General features: G+C 35.2%; 1 protein-coding gene across 1 annotated transcript; it reads right to left on the bottom strand.

Moving 5' to 3' along the window:
• Positions 1-1225: 1225 nt before the first annotated feature.
• On the bottom strand, positions 1226-7194 carry LOC119638520 (serine protease 7). Its single transcript, XM_038035358.1, has 5 exons — positions 6917-7194; positions 2517-2936; positions 2336-2444; positions 1980-2269; positions 1226-1809 (listed from the first exon to the last, which is right to left on the bottom strand). Exons 1-5 carry the CDS (start codon positions 6993-6995, stop codon positions 1508-1510), a joined length of 1200 nt encoding a protein of 399 aa, XP_037891286.1. The 5' UTR covers positions 6996-7194; the 3' UTR covers positions 1226-1507.
• Positions 7195-20252: the final 13058 nt, after the last annotated feature.

The raw sequence follows: 20252 nt of genomic DNA, 5'->3' as shown, positions 1-20252 counted from the left end.
AAAATTGAAGCATTTCTAAAATAGTACGAAAAATGAATCTTTCTCACCATCAACGTAACGAATTGAATTCTGATTTTCCCTTAAGTTTTCACCAAGAATTTGATATAAAATAAAAAAAAAAAAAATTACTTTAAAAACTACAATTCTTGTTAACTTCCCACAGGGGAAAAATTTTGATTAACATAAATATTAATTTAGTAAAGTAAAGAAATTAGAATAAAATCTCGGTTATTTGCGATGCTCTTAATAGTCGGTTTTTATACATAAATGTTTGACCTCTTTTGAAAGTACACTTATTCCAATTAAATGAACCCATCATCTGCAGACCGCCAATGTCTGTCAATTAACAGTGTAACGAGTAGGAAGCTTCATTTATTTTTATATCCACCATAGCGGTACGCATATAGGATATACTAGCTTTGCCCTTTTGCTTGTAACTCATAAAAAATTGGGATCTGAGGCATCAGGTACATCTTACCATAAATTAACAATATGAATAGGCGTGTTCTGCCTATAATTAAGTCTACATAAGGCAAAGCATCTTCCACAACGACTATTAATCTAATAGTCGGTAGCGGATGAACTGTGCAATATGGCAAGAAAGATGGGGATGCACACGCCCACGAAGTTAATACAAAAAACGTTTCTTTTCTTATTTTTTTGTGTGATTGAATGACATATAAGCCCCCGTGGGAAATAAAAATTGTTACTTTGCTTTACATGACCAATCAGTCAAGGGATGTGGTCCATAAGTGTAATAAGGTGATGGTTGGAAAGAAAAGGAATAGAAAATAGCAATTGGTCATAACCTAAGAGATGGAAATCTGATGGGTAACTGTTCCGTTTATGTGTACGACCGATACGTGCTATACTAAAGTATGGCTTATCCTACTGCGAATTGATTCGACAGTCCCACTTCTTGACTACTTGGCTACGCAATGAGGCTAACATACTATAAAGGTTAAGTTTTTTTAAAACCTGATATAAATACTTCGTGTTATTATTATAATTAATTCCCTCAGAGATATATATTGTAAGACTAAAGTCTTAAAGAGCTAGTATCTAAGGCGATCAGCTTTATTGGAAACTCTAACGCAGTTAAGACTTGACTTTGCGACCATTGACTTGTTAGTCGACATCCTTTCTTTGCCTACTCGGTCACTCAGGGCGTCGAGTTAAACGGCTAATGTTGATTCCGATTTCTATATTTGAAAAAAAATTCTAATTTACCGGTCAGATAAGGCGACTGCTGAATATTCATTCTCAAGCGAAGAACAATCTCTTACTTCTCTTATATTTTTGTTTTTACATAAAATGTTTTTAAAAAAAATATTAAAAAAATGACATTATATTTGTCGGTTGTATGTCTAGATTACATGTTAACATTATTTGTTGGTTTTTTAACACGGCTGCGCTTTTCTACTTTTTCTTTTTTAAATCGTTTTTGTGTGAATGTGTTTGCAAATAAACTTTATTAAAAATAGTTTTAAGAGCGTGCGGCAAAGGCCTACGGCCGTATATTTTGCTGTATCCAATCGATATAATCAGTAACACGCGTGTAGACACCGGGCCAACCCTGTAAACCGCAACGATTGCCAAATGATACAATGCCCTCCAAATACCAGCGATTATTAAGTTGACGCATCAGCGGACCACCCGAATCGCCGTCACAGCTATCTTTTGAAAATTCACCGCCAGCGCACAGCTGCGATGTTATCAAACTTATGCGACGTGTCTGAAATTTATTGGCACACTCCTCATGTCCGGTGACAGGCACTGCCAATTGTTTCTTTACATTGGACTGACGTGCTGCAGCAAAATATAAAAATAATCATAAAAATAAATTTTGCTCACCAAAAAAAAAAAAGAAGAAAAAAATGCAAAAAAACTCCTTTAGGAATTTCTGCATACGCATATGTATGCATGTATCCATGTTACGTATGAAATTTTCTTGTTTTTGTGTTTTGTTATTTACTTACCCAACAAGGTGCGACCCCAGCCGGCTACAATTAAATGATCTCCCACATTTATAGCACTACGTTGTTGTGACAAAGGCAGGCATACGGGACGTATGAAATATGAGAATTTAACATCGGCCGCCAAACGTATTAAAGCGATATCATGATGACGATGAATATTCCCCGTAGTAAAATAGTCCGGATGAGGTATTACTTCTTCAAAACCCAAATCTACAGGCTTCTCATTACAATCGTCTTCTATGCAATCAATTTCCTGATTAGTGTCATATTCACCTAAGCGAACTCTCGTTCTAATTCCGTATTAAAAAAAAATACATAATGTATTCAAATATCGGCTAAAACTGTAAGGCACTTACAATTGTCCGACTTCCTTTTCAATGTCACCAATAACGCAATGAGCAGCCGTTACCACGTAACGTTGATTAATTAGACTACCACCGCAATTAAATTCTTCATTGCCATTCTCTGCGATGATTAAATAAATAAATATTGACAAAGATAAATAAATAAAATTTATTCTATTTAGTTTTAACTTACTGTCTCTGTATGATAACAACACCATCCAAGCGTACTGATCCAAGCCTGTATCATTACCCATATAAATTTTATCGCCAAGTGTTACGTGACCGCAATTTGGTGGCACAGGTAATACATTGCCAAGACCGTTACTTGGCGATGGACTTGCGCTTAACCAAGTGCGAGGCGTAGTTACTCTTGTAACCGGTCTACTTGTCGTGGTTGTTGTTCTTTGTGTTACAGTCGGTGTTGTCGTATAGCCCTTATCCGAAGTACAGCAAACATGTGGTGGCCGTCCATAGCCACGTTCGCATTGGGATTCTTGTAAAAATTGCAATTCCAACGCATTCAAATTAACCTCCTTCACGACCTCTAGTAAACTTTCACAATTGTATATAGATATGCATTGGCCTATACGGCGATTCGGGTTACGGCAGCCGGCTGCAATTGCAAGAAAAATAACGTCTTGTCAACTTGTTCCCGAAAAATGAACGTAAACCTAGCTTGTTTTTTCAACCATAGGGAAACTTAGGGTTTCATCTGTTCGTTATTTTCCACAATATATGAACCAAGGAAGTGAAATTAACTTCAAGTGATTTATATATGAATATCGTCAGAGAAACGATACCTACCAACACTTTGACGGGATATGCACAACTGCCCTTGGTATACTTTCCGTGATAATCAAAACATTTACACACAAACAGTGGCCCGGTTATGAATGGAGATTATTCCACAATAATTTTGAACATATATGCATAATAGATCTCAGCTCATAGTTATAGCGAATAAATAAAAACTCTATAGGCAGTCATTGCCCACCACATTATCATTCATATAATGATTTTCCAAAATAAAGCGTTATATGGAAAGTGGACGACGAGTCGGTCGGAGCCTTAACTATTACTATTTACAGTTTGACGGCAAGAAAAAAAGACCAATCGATCGACAAATAAGCCTAGAATCACTTTCTGAATCGAACTGTGTAATAAAAGATGAATTTATTTCAAGTCTTTCCGGATATTGCAGACATCTACACAAGTTAATATACCTTTGCACTACGAGTAGTGTAAAGTACAAAAATTTCGTATCGAAGGTGATCCAGATTGGGACAAAGTTATCTCCAAAAATTTTTGGCCCAGATGCAGATAAAAAATGTAGTATCGGTAATATATTCAATTGGGATAGAAGGCATGCCCGTAATCAGATGGCCAAAGGCACGTAATTGACTTTTGTTTGGCTTGAGTAAATAGAGTGACTGACATACCGAACTAAGCTAGGAGATTATCTTGATTATGTTTGAGCTGTTTAACCCGCTCAGAGTTGTTTGTAGAAACCTAAAAGGTGTCTGTCACTTATTCTCATTATCGGGATCAATTAAAGCAACTTTGCTTCATATGCGCGATTTATCCATGTCGCACTTAAACTAACATTTGATTCTTAATATCTCATTTTTTATTTAAAATAACATTGTGTTGTTAATGTGTTGGTTGCCAAGCTTATGCATGTTTGCAATGGTTTAGGGGTTCACTTGCAACCTGGATCTGTTCTCTTTGCGGGTTTGCTTCTGTGCTAGTTGAGTACATGCTTTTTTTCTTCTCTCTTTTTATTTATTTACACATGAATCATTATTTTTGACTTTTAAATTTATTTTTAAACTTACTTTGCTGTTATTATTGTTCTTCATCTTCATTCTTTTTCTTCTTTTTTCTTGTATACTAGTTTTAAAACAATTAGTATAAGATTTTCTATTAAGATGCACTCAACTCGACTGTGATTTTCTTTAGTTGAATTTCATTTATAAATGGGTAAAATAAAAATAAATAAAATTGGCGCGATTTTCCCGCGATTTGGGCCACCACTAAACTCCCGCAATACGCCGTTCCCGTTATCAGGCCGAGAGAAGAAAATTATTTCTTGGGCTCCTGACATCCATACTACCAAAAATAAAGCAGAAAAAATGGTCAGGTCGGATTTTGTATTAGATCGTATATAAACTAATGAGATAGAATCTGCAGTTGACATTCCAATCTATACAATGCGCTTGGAGCATTCTCACGGACTGAAGGAGGCCTATCGCGATCTATTTCATTTAATAAGTAAGAAAATGGCTCAAACCAAATACAAAGCAATGCTAGCAGTGCAGGAAAACGTGGAAACGGCTTCCGACTACGTTACCAAACCAGGAAAAGAGGAAGCTTCTGGCAAAACTTTAGAGCTCCTCGCCGTGCAAAAAGGGCAATACGGATTAGGGTTTATCGCCCAGCTGTTGATAGCTCACCTAAAAGCATGTTGCCTGAGGGAATCGTAAGAAGTAAATGTTCTCAGGGTAACCACCGTCTCAGTAGTAGAGAAAACCGGAGTAAAATCAGGTCCATCGTTCGTCCGTCTTACTTCGCAAGTAGAATGTTCAGGACAAAGCACCACCTTTAGCCTGGCAGCCTTTAGAAGGATTGTAACAGAGATAAGCCTCTTTCATGCGGAAATTCATTAAGAGATTCCTGGCCCGTAGTTTGCATTCAATTATTATAATACAATTTTCTCCGAAGGAAACATCGCGGGTCAAGTTATATGTAATCGTGGAAGTAGAATGATGTAATCTGCTATTAGGTGTTAAAGTCTGGTGAAATGCTTAATACCAAGCACTATCCACAAAAGTTAATCGATTTGAAGAGATTATCGCTGAAAAGATGCGTAAAATATGAACAAAGCTAACAGAAGATAATTTTATTACATAACGTCTGCCCATCCATCCATATAGCAAAGCTATTCGTGATAAGTTGAGAGCGGTCATCCCATGGCACTTGCTCATCAAACTTATTAGATGACGTCTGTGCATGCATTCATGTAGCAAAGTTGCTTCGTGGTACGTGGGAAGTACGTTGGAAGCGGTCAATCCATGGCACTAACTTATCAAAATTATTACATGACGTCTGTGCATCCATCCATGTAGCAAAGCTGTTTCGTGACATGTTGGAAGCGCTCAACCCAAATCAAATTTGAAACGTTCATAATTCCTAATCGTCATGGTTTTCGAAGTACGAATTGAACAAATCTTCCCATTTTATTACATGACGTTCGTCCATTCATCCATGTAGCCAAGCTGATTCGTGAGACGTTGGAAGTGCTCAACCCATGGCACTTACTTATCAAACTTATTACATGATGTCTGTCCTTCCATCCTTGTAGCAAAGCTGCTTCGTGTTACGTTGGAAGTAATTAGGAAGTGTTCAACCCATGGCATTTATTAATCAAACTTATGACATGACGTCTGTCCATGCATCCATGTAGCAAAGCTGGTTCGTGATACGTTGGAAGCGCTCAACCCAAAGGGCTTACTTATCAACCTCGAAACGTTCATTATTCTTAATCGTCATGGTTTTCGAAGTACGAATTGAACAAATCTTCCCATTTTATTACATGACGTTCGTCCATTCATCCATGTAGCCAAGCTGATTCGTGGTACGTTGAAAGCGATCAACCCATGACACTCACTTATCAAACTTATTACATGAAGTCTGTCCATGCATCCATGTAGCCAAGCTGGTTCGTGATACGTTGGTAGCGCTCAACCCAAAGCGCTTAGTTATCAAACTTATAACATGACGTCTGTCCTTCCTTCCTTGTAGCAAAGCTGCTTCGTGGTACGTTGGAAGTACGTTGAAAGAATTCAGCCCATGGCACTTAGTTATCAAAATTATTAGATGATGTCTGTCCATGCATCCATGCAGCCAAGCTGATTCGTGACACGTTGAAAGCGCTGAAATCATGACGCTTGCTTATCAAATTCGAATCCCCATAATCAAAGAACTGTTAAGTCTAATAATGAAGAAAGCGGTCACTGTTCTTAGACACTTCCACGAATTGAAGAAATCTTTCCAAGCAAAAATGAGCGATTATCAAAATCAAAACTATCTTTCTACTACTAAATTGAATGATGGGAAGTCAACAGGAAAATATATTTACTCTTATTAAAAGCATATTTTTCTACAAAGGCTAAGTGTTTTAGATTAAATGTAAATTTTCATTGAATTTCCAACTTTTATAGAAATTCCCAATTAGCCCTAATGACTGATAACAACGAAGCTTTTGTTGATCTAAACAAAATGTAGTTCTATGGGCGTCGTTTGAGTCACACGTTTCTAATCAATTAATTTATTGAATCGTAAAACACAGTAATAAAAATGAAAAAAAAAAAAACACATTGAGTTATAGTTAATGTAATTAAATGTAAACAACGGAAGAAAACCCGCCAACAAAAACAGCATTCAGTAGCGAAAAAAACCCCAAAAAAAAAAAATCGGAATAAGCAAGCAAAACAAACATTGAATGCAACAAAGGCTAGCTGACAATGCACGTCAGTCTCGTATGTAAGCGAGACTGAGATTCAAGTTCATGACTCATATGAAGATGTTACTTACTTTGCGCTTGAACAGTGTGTGATTGTAGGTAAGCTAAATACGTGCATGCTACCAATAAACCAGGTAGACTATACTGCATGGTTATATATTAAATTATATATGTATATATATGTATATATATATATATATGTATATGTATAAATAATTGATTTTATTTAAGAATGAATCGCACTTAATCGCTTCGCAAACGAAACACACTTGAACTCTTGAACCGAAGTAGTACGTAGGCACTTGAATCTTTCTCTTTATTTTTTTTTATTATTATTAATCTCAACTTAATATGTAGTCAACCGCAGCTTAAAAACCACTTAACAACTTATTCGTACGAAAGTACAAACGCAACTGTGATGCTAAAGCGTGAGTTAATGCTAATCAGGTATTTAGTTAATATTTGTTTTTTCCTCTTGATTTTAAAAAGATTGAAGTATCATTTGTTTTTTTTTTTTTTTTCTTTCTTTTCAATTTTGCTATGAAACTCAATTTCAAAAACTCAATGATTCTCTTTAACTGAAAAGAATTCTTAATTAAAATGATCATCAAGTAAGTTAATTAAAAATCTGATTAAAATGCCATTTTTCCCAAACAGTTTACAGTGCATCTTCTGTTTAATTGTTGGATTGGTAAAAAAATAATTTCGGTTTTTTTTTGTTTTTTGTTTCAGCTATGGGCAAATGTAAGCAGAGTCACTGGTGAGTTGAAAAATAATGTCTAAGTATAGCTTATAGGTTTTCCAATAAATAAAAGTTCCTCTAATTAGAAATTATGCCTTGTGCTTTAGCCTCCAGAAAGGCAGTGAGGGGGTAAAACAAAGTGAAAAGTCAAATCATTTACTTCACGTGTTTTCAAGAAAACTATTCTATTCTATGGTTGGGGATACACCGCCGTCGAAAAGAGATTATAAGAAATCACTTGAAAAGGATTTCTGAAACGATCGCTAGGACTACCTACTGAATATAGGGAAGGTAAAATGCAAGCAGAAATACAGCTGAGTTTAGAAACAATTTTCATGAGAACGTTGTTTATAAATGACATCTGCTCAATAATATCTCCAATAGTTGGAAAGTCAAATACTCAACAAATTGCTCGCAAATAAAGATCCAGATAAAACTTCAGGCCTATCGTTTTAATCCGGGGGCCTTAAATGGAAACGTTTTAGAACAAATGAAAAAGGCTTCCACTATACATATAGACTTTATATAGCTTATACTACGTGTATATAGCTTTTTTTTGATATGTCCAATCACTCAAGACTGTAATGCGGTGATCGTCAAAAAGAAGAGCGGAAAGAGACAGCAATAGGAAGGTAGCGATCGCAATCGGTAAGTGTCATGCTTTTACCAGCTAAGTACCCCCTGACAGCTGAGTTCAGAACAAAATGATTCATGTATAACTTTTGATCAATACAATTTCCAACGATTAGAAAGTATCTCATCCATTAAATTCCTTCGAACACTTGAAAAGGGCTCACAAACATTTAGGCACTAGACCTCCAAATAAAACTGTCCACTTATCATTTTAATCCGGAGATCTTAAGGCAATATATAAAAATCTCTGAAGAAAACGAGAAGAACCCAAGAGTTAGTTAAGTGTAAGCAGAAAGGCAGCTAAGTTCAGAAAGAATTTTCATTTGCACGCGACACCTGAACAATAAAATTGCTAATAACTAATATAACAAATTTCTCTTTCATATTAATCTTTACTAAGGGGACGAATTTCAAATGTGGTGCTCAAAAGAAAAACAAAAAAACCCGGCAATCCATCAGATTAACTCAGATATTTTAGCAAAGCAGAGTACTTGGAAACTGGAACTTATACGTAAATAGCACAAAATAGACGAATTCTCATAAATCTTTCTATCATACCGTTTAATTATATCTTTTATAAGCATCTTAAACCAGATGTACGCGCTTAATTAAGATTAATCGACATTTCATCAAAATAAACTTTAAAAATAATTATTTGATCATCGTATCAAATCGTAAAGAAGAGGAGGAGTGTTATCTGCACTTTACCAAAAGCTGACAAAAACTTTTGCTATTAATATAAAAATATTTTAACGCCTGTGAAATCGATTGCAATTTAATAGAATTTAAAATCCATTATCTTATTTTCAATATTTTCTCTGATTGCCGTACGTACGTAGACAAGTATTTAATGGGAAATTCAATATTATCCGTTTTGTAGCTTAAAAGCAAAATGCATGCGAAATGAAATCTTTTTATACTTTCATATAAGCTTTACTCATGCTTTCTTCTTAGTACATTATTCTTATTAGATAGAAATTAACTTTAAACTCTAACAAAGAAAATCAGATGAAGATATTAAAGCAAAGGCGAGCTTATTGTAATTCGAACATAAGTAAAGTATATGTCGTTATGAGAAGAAATTGTGCACATGTGACAGAGAAAAAGAAAATACACATAAACGAAAGAAGCAAATAAAAAAAGACGGACTAAGATGTAAAAGGGCAAAGGAAAATAAATATTTGCACTTTTTTTTTAAAATATATTTTGAAGCAAGGAAAAAGTTCGTGGCGATTTCTCAACTTTAAATTTCAAACGGATTATTTCTGTTTTTATGTTTTACATGGAACAGAACTGAAAACAGAAGAAAACGTTCTTAACCGCCGTCTTTTCCAAGTGTGCCCTAAAAGGGTTCTTCACAAGAAACGGTATATGGTAATGTGATGGGCATGGCCCGAGCCCTATGGTAAATGAATCAATATTTCATGAGCAAACTTTTTCAATTTTTGTCACCCGATTAATAATATGATATAACTTCATGTGAGGGGAGACGCGGCCTTCCCTAATGATCACTTCGGTTTGCGTTTTGCCACAATTGGCCGTTTTAACGGAACTCTTTGTTGACAGTAAAGAGTTAAATCAATCATCTGGTTAGATTCGAACAGGACTTGATGTATAATCTGATGACAGTCTAACCAAACAAAAACAAAGCATTACCAAATGTGTCGTCAATCCGCGTTGTGCAATTGTTCTGTACGTACTCATCTTTTTTCGACTACGGTCTTTTTTTTACAATATTGCAATAGGTGCATCTCCTTTCATCGTTCGTTATCTCCCTAGCAGCGACTCGCAGATTAAAATCCAGTCCAATAAGCTTTTCATTCGTATACGCTTACACCCAGTATCCAGACTTCCTGTATCTAGTTTCCTTTCGTTTATGAAATGAAGACATTCTTCTTCTAAATGGTTCATAAGGTCCTCAAAATGTTGCTCTTAAACAACCACTTTTAATGGTACAGCGAAACAGTAGGGACCTGGGGCACAGTTGGCCAACTGCCTGCTATTGCACCATTTGTCCTCGAGCAAGGCTTGGTGAATTTCCGGAACTTGTGAACAGTCCAAATGATAAACTTAGGCTTAAATTTAAACTTCCGACTTTGTAGTCCAAATAGTGTATGGCCGCGAAAGTGTGATGGGATTCTCATCAGATTTGCAGAAGAATGATTGCTTGCCCGACTGCTGCATACGGGTTTTCAAGAGGAATCCTGCTGGCTATGGTTATCCCAAACGTTAAACAACTACGTAGGGTTTAGATAGCCCTCCACTTATGAGAAAAATAACTCACAATCTTCTTTTTCTCATTCTGATACATTGGGAATGAGAAGCCCTCCTTCGGCGGCAATTGTCCTACTCCGCGGGGAACGCCGATTATCAAATCAACCCATAGCGTCCGTGGGGCGCAGTGAGGTTAGACTTGATATAGAATCTTCAGTATAAACACTATTAACTTTTACACGCCTGCAAGGCGTTATTAACTTGATCGGTGTAAACTTGGCGACTTGTTTCCAAAATTTGGATTCGTTTTCATCCCGCAGTACTTTCAACCAAATCAACAACTGCTAGAGTTTTTTATTTTAAAATATCTATTAAACTATCGTCTCTCATTCGAGCTATAATCGGGCTTGATAGGATTATGATTATCAAACTTATGCAACTCTAAAGCCTTCTATGAGAGGAAAAGCCACGAAGATTAGCTTAATCATAACTTCCAAAGCCACGAACTTCTTCTTTGATGTACTATAGAAAAATACATAAGATTGCAATAAAAGCAAAAACAATAGGTGCTGAAGCTAATGGAAACGTTTATATGTTCGCATGGCTCTGCTGAGGAGAGTTCTAACTTTTATTACCACCATTCACATAAAGATGAGCGCACATCAGCTTCACTGTGCGATGTTTCACGTACTTATTGTGAGAGTTTGAAATATTTCTTACAAAAGTATTCCACCTTTGAGACCTCGAAACTCTTATAGGGACTTCATTCATTCCATTCATACTAAGATACAGAGGCGTTTCGAATTAACTATAGATTTCTTGGTTCGAGCGCCTTACTTAACAGATAGCACTTAGCATAAGCTTGATTAATATCATTAAAATTACTATCCATCTCCCATCAGGGATCAAAACCAAACTTTTGTCCTATATCTTATCCTTGTAGAGACCAGGTATGAAACTTAATCAAAGGCATATAAAAAATTAAATGAATTGAATTTATTTCATAGGCATTATAGAGATCTGCTTAAAGATGCGTTTAAAAGCTTTGGACAAAGATACATCTCGGATCGTGTATTTAACGAAAAACTAACCGAGTAAGCACAGTTTGCCCCTAAGGCGTTGACAAATTTATTTTCTTTCTTCGCCGTTAGAAATTTTTTGAGTATAATTTCTTGTTCATATTTTTTATTTTTTTATATCCCCTGATAAGCAATCCAAAGTATAATCAGATATTATATGCTCTTTACAACCACTTTGCTCTGTGCTAGTGTGCAACTACCGACTTGATTAGTGAGAGCACTGTGCACACTAGTAAGTATACTTTCATTTAAAAATATCTGCTGCAGTTTTATCTTTTGTTTTTAATTCTGAGATGCAAAAAAAAAAAAAGAAAACGAAATACCCTCTGGGCATTACTAATTATCTCAGTATAAAGTTAAGGTAAAACTGTCGTCCTTTTACCTTTACCTCTCTGAAAAAACTGTGGCGAAAAGAAACGAAAACAGAAAAAAAACTTGCGAGAATAAATTTGTCAGTGAAATGAAATATTTAATCATAACTAATGCCAGAAACACCACAATCGTATCGCTTGAAGCAATTTTCACAATTTTTGTTTCGCATATACACTCAACTGGGCGATATACTGTCTTCTGCCGTTAACCCCGCCACCACTACATTACATTTCAAAGCTCTGGTGTATCGTTAGCACTCGCGTGAATTATTTAACAAGATTTTCGTTCGGCGGCATTTAATGATTATTTCAATTTATTTTCTCAAAGTTTTTTCACTTACAACAAATCTTTCGCCATCGTACGCGGGTGAGACATCATAGCATAGCGTATTTAGCTGTAAATGAAATACAAGTTGTAAATAATATGCTGAAGGGTTTGACAACGTCCGTCGTCTTCTTGCCCAGCTATTAAGAATACGCTGTCACAGCTGCTGAACACAACAGTTGTAAAATTGGTTTTGCTTTCTCTACTTGCCGTTGAAGAGGAAAAGGTCTTAATTATCTTACGGAAAAGTTCATTACACGGTATTATATCAGATTTAAAAGAGTATTTTTTTTTTTTTACTTCTTCGATTCTTCGAAATCTTCTTATTATGGCCACTACATAGGATATATTGAATTTTGAATAAGTGTTGGTAACGCAAAGAAAGAAGTACATATGTTGAAAAGTAGTAATAAGAAAGATATCGATATATATATATGTATATAGAAATAGATATAGAAATAAATACAGAAATAGAGATAGATGTACAAATAGATAGAGATATGGGCACAGAACTAGTTATAGATATAAATATAGATATGTAATATAGATATGTAATAGCCATGTCCTCTATATATGTATATATACTCAACCTGTTCACTGTGACATCACATTACTTTGCATTATATTACGCAAACTTTTTCTCAAACATCGCTTGCAATTTTCAGGAGAAAAGCCGGCCAACCAAAAGCATAGGCTTGGTCGCAATTATCCTTGACCTTCTTATCCTTATTGTGAGGGGATCAAGAGCCTTCAGGTCTATTGGGTCACTTGAAATGGTTGTTCAAATTTCTAGCCATCGTTTCTTTCCTACGTCTGTCCATCTGTCCTTTCATTGAAGCTGTCGGCATTACTTTCGGACTTTGTTTGACAAAACACTCGAAATTTGAAATTCTATTTTTGTTCTCTTTAACTTAATTTAGTTATGAACAGCGAGCACAGGTTTCTGCTTATAATGAGAAGAATGCTCACTAGTTTTTCCAAAAAAGTTTTACATGTGTAAAAATATATATTACTTGTTGACTAATTCCATTTAAATTAAAACAACTATGTCCTATCAAACCTACTTATTCTCGACCTGATAGATGAGTACAAAGCAAAAGGCTAAAGACTATGTTCGTCTACGTCGCTATCAACGTCAATCCTATCCTTTTTTTTACATAAGCTCAAGGAATAACCTGAATACGTGTAACATAGTGATCGTGTGGAAGAAGTCGGGCGGACGTTGAAAGAGATAAAATGTAGACTGGACGGTATATGCTTGATCATTAAGTCTTATGTATTTATCAACTGAGCACTCACTATGGCTGCGACCACAAACCACTCGTAGTCCTACTGCAGTGCCATCGGAACACGGGTATACCGATTTCAAAGTCACGCTTCTAAACTGTTTGGCTATGCGATAATCCAGTCCATCATCTTAATATCGGTATTTGCTCCAGTTTTTTTATTTTTTACTGCAATTCCCGGTGTTTACTATGCTTTTTGTATGCAACCAGTTGCTCAGAGCGTTTTTCTGTACGCATATGCACTGTGGTGGTCAGCAAAGCTAAGTACGGACTTTTGCTAGGACGTGGAGATTAAATGACTTTTTGGTAACTTAAGCCCTGCTCTACGAAAGACGTACAGCATTTTGTCTGTTCTCCTTAATGGATGCTCGGTATTGTTTTTACGGTGCAGCGAATATGTTATTTATAGCGTTTTGCTTAAAGCATACTCTCGTACTCTCGTACAAAGTCTGTCAGGACTTTTTATTTCAATAATTTTTACTCCGCAAGAAGTTTTTTTAATAAAGGAACCAAGATTCTCATAAGTTCTACTACAGTCATTATTCAACATAGGCTGACATAGCAAGTTACGCTTGCATTGTTATTGATTACAAAAAGTTTTATTTCTTTAAAAAAATCGATGAACACACATACACTAAGGGTACTATCGGATTCGTTTAAAACTAATTAAAATTCATTTTCTTAATTACTGACAAATTGTTCCTTAGTTTATAATATAATTAAAACGAAACGGAAGAAAATCTTTCTAAAAGATTATTCTTCTATTTTCTTAATTATTTTTCTTAGTTAACTTTATTCCTAGACAAAACAATGCAAAATTTAAAATACCTTTTGTATGAATAGCGAGGCAAAAAATGTATCAAAAAGAAACGATTTAACGAGAAGTAAAGAAATTAAGAGAAAATCAGAAAATGAGTTTGTTGTGTAATGTCAACGACCCTACACCACTGCGCACATCTTCTTAATAAAATATCATTGTATTTTGTTGGTTTCCAAAAGTTTTACTCTCCATGAGAATAATTATATGGAGAGCCGTTCGGAAAATGAACGCAAACTTACCACAATAGATCTACATATCAAATCACCATTAATTAGGTTTCTCGTAAAATAGTTAACTTTACATTTCATAGATCAAATAAAGGCTTATTTTTTTTCTAAGAACGATCAAGTGACAGTTGATTCAAAATATGGTCACATACCACTTAAATATTCTGGTGTTTAAAATGAGACATTTTCTTATATTAATTTCTTGCAACTAAAGCTTCATACAGAGAGTGGTTGGGAAAATGGAGCATGGGCTGTCGCCTAGCCGAGCGCTCAGTCGATAAAGGCATAAGATGCGTATACTACCACTAGTTTGAGGCCACTCTCTCTATCTCGTTTCCTCCCTCCACGTTTTTTAAATTCATAACTTTATCGTACGTCTAGGGGACATTTCCTGAGACTTACAGGCTAAACAAATGTATAAAGACATTAGATAGACAGATGGACGGACAATTTTAACTTAATTTTGAAAATGATTCTTATACAATAAATAACAATAGACTCAGCTCACTCTCAATTGGTTCTAACTGTTACATTTATGCATATAAACCTAATATACTGTTACCAGAAGCGATGTAGAATACAAAAAAACAGTTAACAAACTCAGTAAAATATCATAAATTTTACAGGAGATAACATTGAACTCATACTTGCATAATTTTTTGATAATTCGTGTTTGTCTGTTCTCCACTCGCCTTTCATCAAACAAAACAAAATGGTTTTCTATTTACCTTCTTGAAGCACATCAAGCCTATCCATCATATGCACCTCACATACATCGTTTCGGTAATGAATTCAGTTGAAACTTTAACCATAAATTACAACTCATTGAAACCTTTTAACTAAACAGTGCATACACACGCACACACACACACACACACTGGGTCAGTGAGGAGGACAGAGGGTAAAAGAGAGTATACCATTGATACAAGATGAGGTGGAGTATAGAAAAACCCCATAAAACTTTTAGATTATTTATGGAGAAACACGTGCACACACTTACAAACATATTATCACATAATTCATCTAAACTTTTATGGAGAGTTTTAGTTGAGCTGGAAAAACACTCTAAATAGGTTTCAATTGTGTAAAGGCTACCTACCAGCTACCAGTTTTTCTAGTATAATCAACTTTTTCCTCGTAACAGCTGTATAAGGGAAAAGTTCAAACGATAAAGGGAATACAACCTATTTAGCTTAAGCAAAATCTGTTGATGCCCTTGAAGTTGCCATCAATCCATAAGTGGGGTAAGAATAAACATAATTTTTTCTTCTTCTTGTATGTTTGTTTTTTAAACATGTTCATTAAGGATAGTGCATAGTACGGTAGTAGTTGTACTCATTAACATTTCTTTCTGATCTTCTTTCTTTTGCCAAGTATCAATTTCATTGTTGCTTTACGGTAATGGTTGCCAAACAAAAAACAAAAGCTTGAAGAGTCCCTTAAGCAAAACTTAGTTCTCTTCGTTCTTAATCCAAATTAAATTGTCCTGGAATCTGTTAGATCTCATATAAAATGAATGAAATTAGACCTCATATGTAATGAAATATCCTTTGGTTACTGTACTGAGAATAAAATGTTCATATCGAGAAGACGGAAGAGCACTTAAAGTTGAATTGCATTCTAAGTTAGTTTTCTCGAAGAAATAACTTTTTAAATTAAACAAAGTTGAGAAGTAGCAGCTAAGAGTTAGATCAGCTAGCTTGGCTTTCATAATTTCGGGTCACTTGGAAATCTTATTAGAAGTTACGCATAAAATAAAAAGATCCATGTGACTAGGTTTAGAATCCTAAGAGCTTAAGATATAAATGATATGTGAAAGCTACAATATGAGAGGGAACCCTGACCGATTCCATCCATTAATATTAAATAATAAAGCAAATCTAGAAAATTTCATCGTCTGCTTACTTAGGCAAATTACCTAAATTGAAAATATAATGTTCTTATTGCAGCTACACTCTTACATCATTTCGAATCATTCGCATCGTAACAAGTGAAAATTTTCCTCCGTTAAGTACCCCACATCACTTCGCTGAATGCAGTTATTCATACAATGATGGTAAATGGTGAGCACAGTTTATCACGTCCATTCCGCCGTTGTACCACATATCATCAAAATTTTTTCAAAAATTGCGAGGTGTATATTGAACAGAGAAGACAAGACGGACAGACAAGCTTAGATCAATTCAGAAGTTGGTTTTAAATTGATTGTTAAAATATAAGATGGATCTAACTCAAGCCTTTCCGAGTGCTATATACATCCGCATCGATCTAATATACCATGTACCACAAGTAGGGTATAATGAAACGCTTGTAGGATTGCCTCTTGTGCCAAAACACGTGAGCCAGACAAATACACGCAAGTCTGTTTACACTCTCATACAACTAGCATACATTTAGGCGTACCATTAGAAAGACTTAACATGCCTTTCAAATGTGCGACGTTAAAATAAATGTTGCAGTCAGTCAAACGGAACTATTAAATATCCGGCATCGTATGTATATATATATATATATATATATATTTGTGTGTGGTTTATCCTTAATCAAAACTCTCATAAGAAAAAAATTGAATCGAAGATAATGATTTATTAACCGATTTACTGCAGTTTCTACCAAAAGAAAAAAGTTACGAACAATTGTTATTAAACGAACACCTGATGTTCAGTTGTTTGCTAACTGAAAACTAACCAACGCATCACATTGCCTTCTATTAGAAATAAATTTGATCAGAATGTAAAGAAAATTCGAAAACAAATTCGTTGGTAGTCATAATGTCAACAGAGTGACAGAGGGACAGACAAGATAAAGACTGTCACATAAACATATATTTAGTATATGGCGTCGTAATGCGCATCTTTCCGTTAACTGTTAACACTTGCAAGCTTATGTGTCAATGTCCTCTGGATCATAAGTGTAACGATTACACACTTTGTTCCCATCCTCGCAAGAAAATTGATGAAAAACAAAAAAAAAAAAAAAGACACGGCTTGATTTTGTGATCTGAACTGTAAGCTGCAATTATTTGTGAAAAGTTTACTTAAATTTAATCATGTAATCCTTTTATGTTTATTTTAAAACTTAAAAACATTTTTAACGATTTTAAAAAGTTGGCACTTAACGTACAGTTAATAAATATTTAAGTTAAGCATAAAAAGCTACTTTTCCCTAAAAACCGCAAAAGCATCAATAGTTAGTTTTACTTGTTTTTGTACACACATACACACACACACACACACACATACACATGCATATATCATTCTTTGATAATCAAAGAGATTGAGAAAAACCGAAAATGTAGCATGAAATTATTTGGCAGCTAATGGCTATGATGTTGGAAAAAAAACAAAACGAAACAGAAAATGCGAATCGGAGCGCGGGTGGGGGGGGGGAGGGGGACGACACTGAAATATCATTCAATGTTTTAACCCAGCAACGAAACAACAATATATATAAAAATGAGATATATAAAAAAATATAAAAAGTTTATTTAATTTGAGTGCAAATTCTAAAATGCTTCTAACATAACGACACATGGCATACATGTAGCCTGCAAAAAAAAAACAAAAAACAAGCACAAACTAACAAATAATAGTAAAACAAAATAAATATATAAAGAAAAGTTCGTGTAAATGCAATTTTTTGTCCTTTGATATATATATGTATATATATACGTAAAAGAAAAAAACAATATAACAACAAAAATATAACAAAAATATTCATACGTTACAATAGGTATATAGGACGACATCATCACCGTCATCATCAATATGGACGAAAAAGTTTTTGGAAACGCTTTAAGGGCCAAGAGGGCAAAAAAAAAAAAAAAAAAAAAATTGGAAAGTATATTGAATTTAGGGCGAATCTTGCACCTCCTTGTGCCTCTTACGATGAGACAAAGTTCAATCATTCCGTTAAGTTTGTCCAAGGCTGCTTTCGCCATTAAAAATTGAATGGACAAGGAGTTAAAATGATGTCTTTCCCCATTGGTTTCGGAAGACAAACGTCTGCTCTCTCTTTAACAGATTTCCAATCTTGCTGAGCGCAGTCCCTGTAAAGAGAAAGATAAACTTTTCTCCATCTTCGCTATCTTTGATGCTTAGTGAGGATTCGTGTCACACAGTAAAAGCATCAATGTTTCATATCTTGTCAACCAAGATGCCTGTCTCACTCTCCTCACTCAATCTATCCTAAATGCATCAGCCACGATTTTAAGCGATCTTACGCTACCAACTGTCAAAGTGCTTTTTAACTCGATGTAAAGGGCAGTTGTGACAGACAGAGCAGGATCATTTACCCATCCTTAGGTGCACCCTTCGAGTTTTCTTATCTACGACATACGCATCAAGAATTCGGTCGATGTTACAATCACGATAGAGTCAAAATCATATTTTTTGTCCTTCACCTTTCATTTTTCTTTTGTCGTCCTTTTACCCATCTCTCGCGCTCTCGAGACAGTTAATAGGTACTGAACTTATAATCCAAAAGCAGTGTCGTATGTCACGAATATGTCTCAAGTCGCTAGGTACGGTGACGGTTAGCCTGGCAATATCGGCCGAGAGAGTAGTGTCATTGAACATAGGATAAATGTATCTAAAACCAAATAACCTTCAGTCCTATGTGCTACATTGATCCATATTAGAGTGCTTGACTGAATTTCTCTGGCACGCTTTCAGTGAATATGGACCTCCTTGTGGAAGCTTTTAAGCTTCTTGTGTAAGTCTACTGGAGGTTATTGATCGATTGCATCAATGTTGTAACCAGAATATAAGCTTAGAAGACCAATATTCAGGTTGAATTGCGCGAGACTATCGAATATCAGAAAGCCATGTGACAGATAATTATGTCAAACTCCGCATCGTAAACGTCATTAATGTTTCAGCGGCGCTTGTTTTTATGCCACACAAAAGGAATTTTTTCACATTTTTACACTGTATGGACGGAGATGATTTTTGACTGTTTTTCAGTCATGAAACGAATTATAACGAGAGATTAGAATTGGATCTGCCCATACGAAACGCAAATAACCGATCAACTAAGCGAATATCGCGCAAAAGGCGAACTAAGAACGAATGAATCGCTACAAATTCGCCCAAAAATCAATTATGCTGAGGATGTGCACTAAGAAATCCATCTGTTGAGCCGAGCTAACAATAACATTGAATATCTGAACTTGATGACGACGAAGGAGGTTTTGGATAACAAAGAGATTTAAAAGAGGAAAAATTAAATTGGTTTTACTTTTCGGACACAGTAGTACACAACTGATCAATCGTGCTAAAGTGCTTTCTCTTTGTCTTCTATTCCCAAAAAAGGCAACACATGTTGTTTTGCTTTCCTCGCTTATCACTTGCGCCACTCGCGCTCTGTGCTTCGCAATGTTTTATATCGACCTTCGTTAGAGAATTGCCTTAGGCAACGGTTTGTCGATGAGATCATATAAGCCTCTTGCCTGAAGAAAGGGGATATAAAAGAATAGAAGAAGAATGTGCTATGAAAAGAGGCCAAAATAAAATTCGGCAAAGTCTCTTCTGGTTGCTCTCATATCACGTCTAGGCGAAAATTCCATCACTTATTCTAAAGGACATGGTGATCGTAAAATATGAGAGCTTTAATTAACTTTGCGAGTTTTTCTTAAATATATCGTGCGTGCCGATATGTGTCTCGTGTAAAGAATGGAATAAGGTTGACGTTACGCTTACAAACCTTTTGT

Source organism: Glossina fuscipes, unplaced genomic scaffold (genome assembly GCF_014805625.2).
Source record: "Glossina fuscipes isolate IAEA_lab_2018 unplaced genomic scaffold, Yale_Gfus_2 90, whole genome shotgun sequence".
NCBI lineage: Eukaryota > Metazoa > Arthropoda > Insecta > Diptera > Glossinidae > Glossina > Glossina fuscipes.
Note: the sequence above shows the minus strand (reverse complement) of the source record. Positions and strands in the feature narration are given on the sequence as shown.